The following is a 12,863-nucleotide window of genomic DNA, read 5'->3' on the forward strand; positions in this document are numbered from 1 at the left end:
CCAAACTACATATCACTGGACTAACTGGCCCTGACCAGTGCATTGGAAATTTAAAAAATAATAATATATATATATATATATATATACATTTTTATAGAGATGTATATAGGTTTCTCTAGAAACCGCATTCAGCATATGAATAGGAACTGTGTTTAATCAGGCCAAATTGTTGTCCTAGTGTTCTGTACTTCCCCTCCCCTCCACTGGGGGTGCCGAAGCAGATAGGTTATCCGGGTGACGTGTAAGTAGCGATGAGACCAGGAAGTGAGAACTAAGGAAGCAAAATAGTTTGATAATATTTTTTAAATTTTTCCTCGTTATCAAGTTTTATCATTTGTACTGCTGTGAATAGGGGTGTACTGTGGTTTTGTAACATATCGCCGGTGGGTTAGCTATCGTGTTAGCTGCAATGGGACGTCATGGTGGCATTGGATTAGTAGTTTTTGTACTGTTACTCGTGTTGTTTTTTTGCGAAGCAAGAAGACACAAACTCGCACTAAAGGTAAGATAACCACGATGTAGCCTTACACGTTGCTTTAAACCTAGATGCAAGCAGAGTAATATGACATGACTTGGCTAACGTCAGGTAGCTGTGTATTGCAGTACTTTAATAGGTCATGGCTAGCTAACGTTAGCTAGCTCGCTACCTCAGTCAGGGGATTTTTATGAGTGCCACTGCTAACTAGATAATCACCTAAGGATCTACGTTACGAGCTGGTTAGTCTGTCATAGCAAGTTCCCAGCTAAAGAGAAACGAGTTACTGTAGGAAGCTGGTTACATCAGTGACGTGCAGTACAGTAAGGTCACAGGCAGTGTAGGCAAAAACAATTTCACCCACAACAATGTTGATCAATAAACACATGATTAGTAGAGTATAACGACTAAGCCCACGGTCTCTACAGCCTGTAGCCTATCCCCGAGGCGTCAGCTAGGCTAACCAACATGAACACATTCACGTCTTAGTTCTTCTAAGCTACTTACTACAATATTGAAAAGCGCAAATTCGGTGTTAGGGAATTGATCCTGCCAGGCCTCTTCTGACATATAAAACCGTCATCTATCATGCCTCCTCTGTCTTTATATTTGCGATTTTGAGAAATCCGAGAACGGGATCGATGGTTATTATCAGATCTCAATCATCTTTATCTTGCTCTCGTCTCTCTCCGCTCTCCCCGTCTTTCAGCACCCCCCATCTCTCCCGCATGTCTCTCTCGTCCTTCTCTGTAATATGTACTAATCTGTCTTTTGCAGAATGACACCCGATTTGTTGTCCATCTTAACACCTTTGGTTTCTATGCCAACGGAACTTTGGATGTCAACGTTGTGTCCCTGAGACTGCCTGAGGACCACGGCAAGGAACCAGTAAGAACAGGCGTGTGTACATGTGTATGTGTACCATGCTCACTGCCTAATATGCATTGTCTCTTGTTATTTGCTTAGTTTAATTTGCGTTCTCTCTGTCCTCACTCGTTCCTCAGGTTGGCTTTAGTCTCTCCAAGTCTCGTGTAAATGAAATGCTGTCCTACACTGTGAGTAGTAGGCCGTATCATTAGAGTAACAATCAGTGATTTTCAGCCTTTTTTGTTTTTAAAAGGTAAACAAATATATGAATCTGTATCTGAAAGTTATGAGAGAATCTTGTTAATGTTTGTTCTCCAGGCGAAGGAAATGGGTGAATGTCTGCTAGACAAAGAAAGCAGTGCCGAACCCCTCATCCTCTTCCTCATAGACACCAACAAACAAAGGTGGTGTGAGCTGGGGCTTAGTTTGCTGTGTGTCCCGGGGCTTAGTTTGCTGTGTGTCCCGGGGCTTAGTTTGCTGTGTGTCCCGGGGCTTAGTTTGCTGTGTGTCCCGGGGCTTAGTTTGCTGTGTGTCCCGGGGCTTAGTTTGCTGTGTGTCCCGGGGCTTAGTTTGCTGTGTGTCCCGGGGCTTAGTTTGCTGTGTGTCCCGGGGCTTAGTTTGCTGTGTGTCCCGGGGCTTAGTTTGCTGTGTGTCCCGGGGCTTAGTTTGCTGTGTGTCCCGGGGCTTAGTTTGCTGTGTGTGCGTTTATTATTCATTGTCTGTTTGGGCAATGTGATTCCTACATGTGACTTGTGTTAACAGTTGTGTGTGTGTGTGTGTGTGTCCGTCCGTTCTCCTGTAGGGTCAATGTCAAGTCGTATAGTGACCAGGACAGTGTCCTGACTAAGCTAAAGGCAGACGAGACGCAAACTAAGGATTCAGGTCAGTGCAAAGCAGGACTAGACTGTACCAAACAATGCTGCACAAGTAAATACAATTCAGAATACAAAACAGTAGTTTACTAAACAACACAATACCAACCTATCCGAGTCAAACAAGGCGCGGGAGGGGGTTGTGGCTATTGAGTTGTTTTTATGCACGACACACTGCGGAATTCCTAGATACAGCCCTTAGCCATTGTTTACTGGCAATATACCACAAGCCCCAGAGTTGCATTATTGCTCATGTAAACTGATTACCATGACAACTGGAACTGTAAAAACTTACATGATGTCACACCTGAGATATACGGGCTGATATACCACTTTTCCTGGCCAATCCACACCACCTGGCTTAATAAAATACACAACACGGTACAGTCCAACACCACACAATACAACACTATGAAATACCATACAATACTAAAAAAATAAACACTCAAATTCAATTAAACGCAACCATATTCAGGTCTCTAGCAGAACGTAACATGACCTTCTTTTTAGACACTTTGCTAAGGGGTACTTTATTAGTGTCGTTGTTATACAACCTTCTCCTCACCTGCTGACTTCTGATTGGCCCTCTGATCAGGTTCCAGGAAGAGGAGAGAGACTGTTTACCATGGCATTGCAGGAAGTCAATTGCAGGGGGGAGGAAAAGATGGAAACGAAAGCAAAGACACAAAACAAACAAAGACAGGGGACAATAAACATGAAGAGAATAAAGACAGAAGTGGGGTGACTAAGAAAGCAGAAGACAAAGAGACAAAACAAACAAAGGACAAAAAAGATGAAGAAAAAGAGACAAAACAAACAAAGGACAAAAAAGATGAAGAACTGAAAGAGAAAAAAGATAATCTAGGACCCAAGGAGGACGTGAAAGAAGTCCTACAGGTGTGTCTGTCTGTCCGTGTTTGTCTGTCTGTGTGTGTGCGTGCGTGCATGCGTGCACGTGTGTGTCAGGACCTGGTCCCCACAAAGATCGCAAACCTAACAATTACGGGGTGTTTTTGCCACAGGGGAAAACGGTTATTACTGGGTTCGGGTTTAAGGTTATGGTTATAAGTTTTGTGCGTGCGTGACAGACACTAATATAATTTCTGTATTGTCCCCCAGACGAGGCGGATCAACGGGCTGACTCTGGATCTGCACAATACCAATGGCTCCTACAGCTTCAGCGTGAGTTCTCTAACCTTTACAGACCTTCACACAACCTGTTAAGGCATTTACAAACTGTCCAACAGCATTGTTAAACCAACATTACATCACATTGTGTAATTAAATGACAGCTGACCTTGGCCACTCCCTCCCCCCTAGTTCCACCTAGTGATTGGCCAGTTGGATGAGGGCCTGTACAACTTCAACTTCCACTACTGTGAGAACAGTCAGCCTGCCGTCAACCGCCTCTACACTCTCAACGTGAGTCGAGAGTGTGTGTGTGTGTGTGTGTGTTTGTGTGTGTACCATTTTTGGCCATGGTTTACTTTTGGATGTCTAAAGGAGTCAAGACTGCCACATTGAGGTAGTGAGGGAGCAAAGACTGCCACATGGAGGTAGTGAGGGAGCAAAGACTGCCTCATTGAGGTAGTGATGGGAGCACAGACTGCCACCTTGAGGTAGTGATGGGAGCACAGACTGCCACCTTGAGGTAGTGATGGGAGCACAGACTGCCACCTTGAGGTAGTGATGGGAGCACAGACTGGCACGTTGAGGTAGTGAGGGAGAAAAGACTGGCACGTTGAGGTAGTTAGGGAGTGAAGACTGACACATTGAAAGCTGACACGTTTAGGTAGTGAGGGAGTGAAGACAGATACATTGAGGTAGTGAGGGAGTGAAGGCTGACACATTGAGGTAGTGAGGGAGTGAAGGCTGACACATTGAGGTAGTTAGGGAGAAAAGACTGACACATTGAGGTAGTTAGGGAGAAAAGACTGACACATTGAGGTAGTTAGGGAGAAAAGACTGACACATTGAGGTAGTTAGGGAGAAAAGACTGACACATTCAGGTAGTTATGGAGAAAAGACTGACACATTGAGGTAGTTATGGAGAAAAGACTGACACATTGAGGTAGTGAAGGAGTGAAGACTGACGCGTTGAAAGCTGACACGTTTAGGTAGTGAGGGAGTGAAGACAGACATTGAGGTAGTGAGGGAGTGAAGGCTGACACATTGAGTTAGTCAGGGAGTGAAGACTGACATGTTGAAGACTGACATGTTGAGGTTGTCAGGGAGTGAAGACTGACACGTTGAGGTAGTCTGGGAGTGAAGACTGACACCTTGAAGACTGATACATTGAGGTAGTCAGGGAGTGAAGACTTGTGCGTTGAGGTAGTGAGGGAGTGAAGACTTGTGCGTTGAGGTAGTGAGGGAGTGAAGACTTGCGCGTTGAGGTAGTGAGGGAGTGAAGACTTGCGCGTTGAGGTAGTGAGGGAGTGAAGACTTGCGTGTTGAGGTAGTGAGGGAGTGAAGACTTGCGTGTTGAGGGTGTGAGGGAGTGAAGACTTGCGCGTTGAGGTAGTGAGGGAGTGAAGACTTGCGTGTTGAGGTAGTGAGGGAGTGAAGACTTGCGTGTTGAGGGTGTGTGTGTGTGTGTCCGTTCGTCCAGGTGGAGGTGATCGAGAGGAACCCAGGAGGTTTCCTTTCTGCAGCAGAGATCCCTCTTCCTCGCCTCTATATTGGGATGGCCGGAGTCTTCTTCATCATATCCATACTCTGGGTCTACACCCTGATGAAGCACAGGTACAGACACACACACACACTCTCACCTTGTGGCAGCCACATTGAAGCGTGTACAACACTATCTTGTAACATCCTCCCACTTCTTCGGCCCCGTAGGTACAGTGTTTTTAAGATCCATTGGCTGATGGCCGCCCTGTGCTTCACCAAGTCCATCTCCCTGGTCTTCCACAGCGTGAGTATTACACTTACACACACCCAAACACACACACACACACACAAGTCCTATCGACCAACCCAATACAGCTGTACTGTGTCTCATTACATTTTCAGTTATTCCGGCCTCACAACACATTTTGACAGACAGTATTCATTATACATGCAGAATATCTTCGCTGGTACAATAAAATAAAACTCCAATGTTAACTGTCCCAGGTCTAAATCAGCCTCCGGTTGGGGGATCGGTTCCATTCTGGTGTGGGACTGGCACTTAGGCCCAGGGGAGCTTTTGCCTGCTCTTTGTCATATCCTGTCTCCTGTGCTCCCTCTAATAATCGTCTGTCCTTTTGTTCTCCTCCTCTCCGTGTTTCTCAGATCAACTACCACTTCATCAACACGGAAGGTCATCCCATCGAAGGCTGGGCCGTCATGTACTACATCACACACCTGTGAGGCTCCGTTAGTCCCTCTTCTCTAGGCTCATGTTCAGCGTTCGTGACTGTTTGTCACGGTCGGATGTTACAAATGCATTCTGGGATTTTTGGTCACTGGTTGTGAAAGCGTCTCCATTTTTTTTGTTCCAACACGGGCCCTGTGCGTGTGCGCATGTGTGTGTATTTGAAGGTACATAACAATGTGTGTGTATTTATTTGAGGGTGTGTAACAGTGTGTGTGTCTTTCTGATGTTCAGTCTGAAGGGGGCGCTGTTGTTCATCACTCTGGCGTTGATCGGTACTGGCTGGGCTTTCGTCAAGTATGTTCTGTCAGACAAGGAGAAGAAGATCTTCATGATCGTCATCCCTTTACAGGTGTGTGGGAGTGCGTCTGGGCGTGTGGGGACGTGGGGGGTGGGGACGTGGGCGGTGGGCGTGTGGGGACGTGGGCGGTGGGCGTGTGGGGACGTGGGCGTGTGGGGACGTGGGCGGTGGGCGTGTGGGGACGTGGGCGGTGGGCGTGTGGGGACGTGGGCGGTGGGCGTGTGGGGACGTGGGCGGTGGGCGTGTGGGGACGTGGGCGGTGGGCGTGTGCTCACTGACCCCTATAGACTGACTGAATCTGACCAGTGTGAGTATGAATTGCTGTCCACCATGACCTCACCGTAACCTCACCCTAACACCTGACCTCACCCTAACACCTGACCTCACCGTAACCTCACCCTAACACCCGACCTCACCCTAACACCTGACCTCACCGTAACCTCGCCCTTAAACCATCAATGGATTGTACAGAGCTTTGTGTCTTTAACCCCATGGGTTAGACCAGTGGTTCTCAAACGTCCCATGCCCCGTGCCACCTGGGAAGATATTTCACTGAGTAAATATCCACCAAAGGGAGCCGCGCGTACCCTGGGTTAGACAACAGAGCCCGCGTGGTCCACAGAGCGGGCGCTAGCGCTCTCGGTCTAAGGTGCAAACGCTCTCCGTCCGCAGGTCTTGGCCAACGTTGCCTACATCATCATAGAGTCCACGGAGGAGGGCTCCAGTGAGTACGCCCTGTGGAAGGAGGTGCTGTTCCTCGTCGACCTCATCTGCTGTGGCGCCATCCTCTTCCCTGTCGTGTGGTCAGTACCGCTGGTTGCCAGGCCATCGTCACAGTTGCTGCTGTCAGCCAGCGTTTGTGTTGAGAAGGGCTGTCCTGAATGTGTGGGAGCGTAAAAACAGCACCCGGGTCTAGAGCTCTGGTCCCCGACGTCCCTGCATTCAATTGTGTTGTTTGATAAGATACCATTTGTTTGTGTTTAGGTCTATTCGTCACCTACAAGAGGCCTCAGGCACTGATGGAAAAGGTACAATATTCTTAGTCGGTTGTGCATTTATAAGTGTATTTAGTAAGAGTCATTAGTGTTCCCCGTAGATGTCCCGTGTTCCCCCGTAGATGTCCCGTGTTCCCCCGTAGATGTCCCGTGTTCCCCCGTAGATGTCCCGTGTTCCCCCGTAGATGTCCCGTGTTCCCCCCGTAGATGTCCCGTGTTCCCCCCGTAGATGTCCCGTGTTCCCCCCGTAGATGTCCCGTGTTCCCCCCGTAGATGTCCCGTGTTCCCCCCGTAGATGTCCCGTGTTCCCCCCGTAGATGTCCCGTGTTCCCCCCGTAGATGTCCCGTGTTCCCCCGTAGATGTCCCGTGTTCCCCCGTAGATGTCCCGTGTTCCCCCGTAGATGTCCCGTGTTCCCCCGTAGATGTCCCGTGTTCCCCCGTAGATGTCCCGTGTTCCCCCGTAGATGTCCCGTGTTCCCCCGTAGATGTCCCGTGTTCCCCCATAGATGTGATATTTCTGTTCCTCTCTTCAGCTGCCATGAACCTGGAGAAGCTCAAACTCTTCCGACATTACTACGTCATGGTGAGGAGAGTTCTGCCTCCTTCAGAGGATCGGAGATGTGTTCACTGTTTCCCCTCGTCTGGTTTCCCCAGGCCAGTGAGAGGTGTCAGGATGAGTAATGTCTCTCTCCTCCACAGATTGTGTGTTATATCTACTTCACGAGGATCATAGCCATCCTGCTGAAGTTCACAGTGCCTTTCCAGTGGCAGTGGTGTTATGAGGTGAGCCGTCAATCAGACCCTCCAGATTCTCCTGAGACGTCTATATGGTATTATTTATTATTATCATTATTACAATGAGGCACCAAAACAGCACGACAGTGAAGCATGCATGGAAATGGAAGGATGATATTAGACTCCTAGTTATCCGCTTGGATGGATGTAAGTGGTGGTATCACATGGAGCCCTGTACTGGGACGTGGCCTGAATAGGGGACGTGGCCTGAATAGGGGATGTGGACACTAATTTCCATCCTTTTTCACTCCTTCTCCCTCTCCTCTACCAGTTCTTAGTGGAGGTGTCCACTTTGATCTTCTTTGTGTTGACTGGGTATAAGTTCCGCCCTGCCTCCAACAACCCCTACCTACAGCTGCCCCAGGATGAAGAGGATGTTGAGATGGACGAAGTGTAAGAGACACGCCGACCGACGGACAGGCACAGACGGACAGGCACAGACGGACAGGCACAGACGGACAGGCACAGACTGACCATGCTCAGTATTTATCTTTCTCCCTCTCCCCACCCAAAAATAAACAGTCTCTCTCCTCTCCCGCCCCCCCTCTCCCACCCCCTCTCCCGCTCCCCTCCAGAGTGACGGAGTCGGGTGTGTTGGAGGGCATCTCTAAAGTCAAGAAGACGTCAAATGGCCGTGAGCGCCAGCGCGAGTCCACCTAGCCAGAGTGTATCAGCGCAGAACGCTGTTAGAACGGAGGAGGGTTCAGACAGACCACGCCTCCCTGAGACTCCTCCTTCCTCCTGCTAATGTTGTGGGTGGCTGTTACAATAGCAACCTCTGCCTCGCTATGCAAAAAAAAAAAAGACTCATGACAACGAACCTCCGTGTCCGTTGCCTCTCCTCTCTCTCTCTCTCGTTTATCTGGAGGCTCCACACCCCGTGTCTTGTAATGGTTCGTTCCAGGGTGGAGAAACTTTATCCCCCCCCCCCCTTGGCGATGGACAGATGGAACGGTTCAGCCTGGGGTTGAAAAGACCTCCCCTGACTTCTGTCTTTTGTTGTATTTCTTGCTCTCTTCCGTTCTTTTTGTCTCTCTCTTCATTCTGGACAACGGAGGGAACGACAATCCAAAGATGATCATTTTTCCAGACCTGTGATTTGTATATTTTGTATCCTGATGGTTTAATGCTCCCTTCCCTGGTCCCCAATGGCACCTTATTCCCTATATAGGGCTCTAACTGTGACCAGAGCCCTCTGGGGAATCAGGTGTCCTCTGGGAGGAGGCTTCTGACTATTTAAGTCTTACTTCCGTTCTGTTGAAGTGTGTGTGTGTGTGTGTGTTCTATTTTGAGACGCTGACTCCGAGTTTTTCAGTCTTCATATGATGGTTCCAGTAGGTTCCTGGCTTTTGCTCCAGCCCGGCAGTGACTCAACAGATAACACTACAAAGGCTGAAATACATTTCTCATCAGTTAAGTTACAGTGGTAACAAATGGCAGATTTTTCTCAGTTTCTCTTAGTCGTTAGCAAAGTCGTCATTGGTGGAATCAGGGGTTAGGGTGAGGTCAGGTGTGAGGGTGAGGTTACGGTGAGGTCGGGTGTTAGGGTGAGGTTACGGTGAGGTCAGGTGTTAGCGTGAGGTCAGGGTGAGGTCAGGTGTTAGCGTGAGGTCAGGTTTAAGGGTGAGGTTACGGTGAGGTCAGGTGCTAGGGTGAGGTCAGGTGCTAGGGTGAGGTCAGGTGTTAGGGTGAGGTCGGGTGTTAGGGTGAGGTCAGGTGTTAGGGTCAGGTGTTAGGGTGAGGTCAGGTGTTAGGGTGAGGTCAGGTGTTAGGGTGAGGTTACAGTGAGGTCAGGTGTTAGCGTGAGGTCAGGTGTTAGGGTGAGGTCAGGTTTAAGGGCGAGGTTACGGTGAGGTCGGGTGTTAGGGTGAGGTCGGGTGTTAGGGTGAGGTTACGGTGAGGTCAGGTGTTAGGGTGAGGTCAGGTGTTAGGGTGAGGTTACAGTGAGGTCAGGTGTTAGGGTGAGGTCAGGTGTTAGGGTGAGGTTACGGTGAGGTCAGGTGTTAGCGTAAGGTCAGGTTTAAGGGTGAGGTTACGGTGAGGTCAGGTGTTAGGGTGAGGTTACAGTGAGGTCAGGTGTTAGGGTGAGGTCAGGTTTAAGGGTGAAGTCAGGTTTAAGGGTGAGGTTACGGTGAGGTCAGGTTTAAGGGTCAGGTGTTAGGGTGAGGTCAGGTGTTAGGATAAGGCGGTCTGGAGAAGCCAGGACTTGATTGTGGAATCAATTTTTTCGGGTGTGTTAGACTCCTTTTGAAAGGACAGCTGTGAAAGATAGAATGAGGTTCTCATTGAAACAGCAGTAGGACTCGAGGCAGAACAACAGGCCACATCTAGACACCCACGAACTCCCTACGTATTGACCACCCCAGGCCACATCTAGACACCCACGAACTCCCTACGTATTGACCACCCCAGGCCACATCTAGACACCCCCGAACTCCCTACGTATTGACCACCCCAGGCCACATCTAGACACCCCCAAACTCCCTACGTATTGACCACCCCAGGCCACATCTAGACACCCCCAAACTCCCTACGTATTGGCCACATCTAGACACCCCCGAACTCCCTACGTATTGACCACCCCAGGCCACATCTAGACACCCCCGAACTCCCTACGTATTGACCACCCCAGGCCACATCTAGACACCCCCGAACTCCCTACGTATTGACCACCCCAGGCCACATCTAGACACCCCCGAACTCCCTACGTATTGACCACCCCAGGCCACATCTAGACACCCCCGAACTCCCTACGTATTGACCACCCCAGGCCACATCTAGACACCCCCGAACTCCCTACGTATTGACCACCCCAGGCCACATCTAGACACCCCCGAACTCCCTACGTATTGACCACCCCAGGCCACATCTAGACACCCCCAAACTCCCTACGTATTGACCACCCCAGGCCACATCTAGACACCCCCAAACTCGCTAGGAACTGCGAGTTCAACAGCTGAAGGGGGAGGGACCTAATTAAAGGTGTCCAGTAGAATCTAGTTTTCAGTGCAGTTTTTTTCAACTGCTTGCAGTGATGATTACACTCCAGGTGTGTCACTGCTGGGCTGAAATAAAACCCTACGCTCTTCCCACAACAGGAGTTGACGATATGGTTGAAGCCAGTTGCTGGTTACCCGAGAAATAATTATAGGAAGCGAAACTAGACGCACAGCATCCAAAAAGGAGCCATCTCCTTGACTCCTAGGCGTGTGTGTGTGCGCGTGTGTGCGCGTGCAAATTGATGCTTTGCAGCAAATGTGTCTCATACCCACATCTGCCTAAATGTGACACCGCCGTCTGTAAGTCAGTTGATGCTTTGCTGGGCTGTTTGCAGTTCTGTGAGTTGGGAGGAGAATTTCACTTCTCGGATTTAATGAATTGCTTTGTGTGGAGCTGCTAACAGATTTTTGCTTTTAGTTTTACTTTACCATCGATACCATCGACTTTATTCACATGATTTGTTGATTTGTACGAAATAAGAAATGAAAAATGTGCACAGAACTTGTTTATGTAAATAATGACAGAGGCTGTTTACATTTTCAGTTGTGGCTTTATAGCACCTTTATAAGCAGTGCATAATGGCTTCATAACAAGCAGTACATTATGGCTTCATAGTAGTTCATACAGGCTTCATATGCCCAACCCCAAATATATCTGATGTACCAGCCTTATTAGAAGATTAAATCACTGCATAACTGTAAAGATTGAAATCTCCTGGTATCGACCCATCCCCAGACAGACCAGGTATAGACCCAACCCCAGATTCACCCAAATCCCTGACACACTTTTAATCTACGATTGGTCTGTGGATTTTCCACAGCTGTCACCTGATGTACTGCTTGTGAAGGTGTTGATTAGGCCCCTAAGTAATGATTTGGCTTTTACGCAATGGGTACGACGACACGTGACGAAGCATGTGCAACTGGAAAAACATTCGCAACCCGCTTCCCATCTCGAAGGGAACCATATTTCCTGCAGAGTGCTGTACTGTTCTCGGACCCCATCCGATACAGACTGTTGAGCTCTATCGCCTGAGCAGTGCAGTGTGCTGGTGTCAGGGGGTGTGTGGGGAGGGGGCTGATGGGTCTACTCTGTGGTTTGTGCACTGGCTATTTTAACTAAACCTGCTAACCAATGATGTAACGTCTCTGCAGACAGTATGATAGCCGTTTTCATGGTTTAATAAAGATGACGTTTGGGGGGCACGCTCGTTTGTATGAGAGAGCCCGGAAGACAAATCTACGAAAGGATTTGAATCAAGCTTACGTCCATGAATATACACACACACACACTCACGCACACCGGAAGGATTTAAGGATGTTATGCAAACCTGCGGGGTCAGAGGTTAAGATTAGGCTTTGTGCTATAAAAGTAAGGCACAGTGTATCACACAAAATCTATAGTGCACGAGAATAGTGTTTTTATCTAAATGTATATAGTACGTTTGGTCTGGACAGGTACTGCAGTCGCATGGTTTTTGTGAGCCTCGTGGGCGGCCATGACAGCCACAGATTGGATGGACACTGAGTGGGTGATGTCTTTGAGGTATATGATGTGCAACACGCTTCATTGGCTTTGCGTCGTGCACTTCAATTAAGGGACTGTTTGACCTAGATTCATGTTTGGATGAAATTCCTGCCCACCTTGGATTGTTCTTGACGGCCCATGGAGTCATTTTTATCAACAAGCTAATAGTCACCTCAGTCCCAGCCTGGAATAACCATTATTAGTATAATCTAAATTCATTCATTAAAACTGTGCGTCCTGATTCACAAAAGCTGGATTGCAAGCTGAAACTAACTCAAAAAACACCTGAGATGCGGGACGCAATTTTTCAATTCATGTATTTGGACCTTGCTAATAATTCTAATTCAGTTTTCACCACATTCATGTGTTTCCACATACAGACGTGCTCAAATTTGTTGGTACCCCTCCACAAAAAATTAAGAATGCACAATTTTCCCTGAAATAACTTGAAACTGACTAAAGTAATTGGCATCCACCCCTGTTTATTACATATTTAATAGAAATCAGACTTTGCTTTTTTATTCAACATAATATTGTAAATAAGAAAACGAATGAAAATGGCATGAACAAAAATGATGGGACCGCTAACCTAATATTCTGTTGCACAACCTTTAGAGGCAATCACTGCAATCAAACGTTTTCTTTAGCTCTCAATGAGACTTCTGCACCTGTTAA

At 48.2% G+C, this 12,863-nt stretch overlaps 1 protein-coding gene across 2 annotated transcripts; it reads left to right on the top strand.

Annotated features, from left to right (window-relative positions):
* The first annotated feature begins 237 nt into the window (after positions 1-237).
* On the top strand, positions 238-10,136 carry LOC105005704 (protein GPR108). Of its 2 annotated transcripts, none has more exons than XM_029121992.2 (19): positions 238-502; positions 1,253-1,363; positions 1,480-1,530; positions 1,661-1,746; positions 2,145-2,224; positions 2,810-3,111; positions 3,334-3,396; positions 3,535-3,636; positions 4,823-4,956; positions 5,053-5,128; positions 5,488-5,561; positions 5,804-5,921; positions 6,543-6,673; positions 6,855-6,898; positions 7,400-7,449; positions 7,566-7,649; positions 7,933-8,054; positions 8,237-9,354; positions 9,704-10,136. In XM_029121992.2, exons 1-18 carry the CDS (start codon positions 410-412, stop codon positions 8,319-8,321), a joined length of 1,806 nt encoding a protein of 601 aa, XP_028977825.2. In that variant the 5' UTR covers positions 238-409; the 3' UTR covers positions 8,322-9,354; positions 9,704-10,136. The 2 variants fall into 2 exon arrangements, with proteins under 2 accessions (XP_028977825.2, XP_010862140.2); XM_010863838.5 differs by having other exon boundaries at positions 8,237-9,305; positions 9,409-10,136.
* The last annotated feature ends 2,727 nt before the right edge of the window (positions 10,137-12,863 follow it).

This window comes from Esox lucius, chromosome 9, assembly GCF_011004845.1.
Source record: "Esox lucius isolate fEsoLuc1 chromosome 9, fEsoLuc1.pri, whole genome shotgun sequence".
NCBI classification, from domain to species: Eukaryota; Metazoa; Chordata; class Actinopteri; order Esociformes; family Esocidae; genus Esox; species Esox lucius.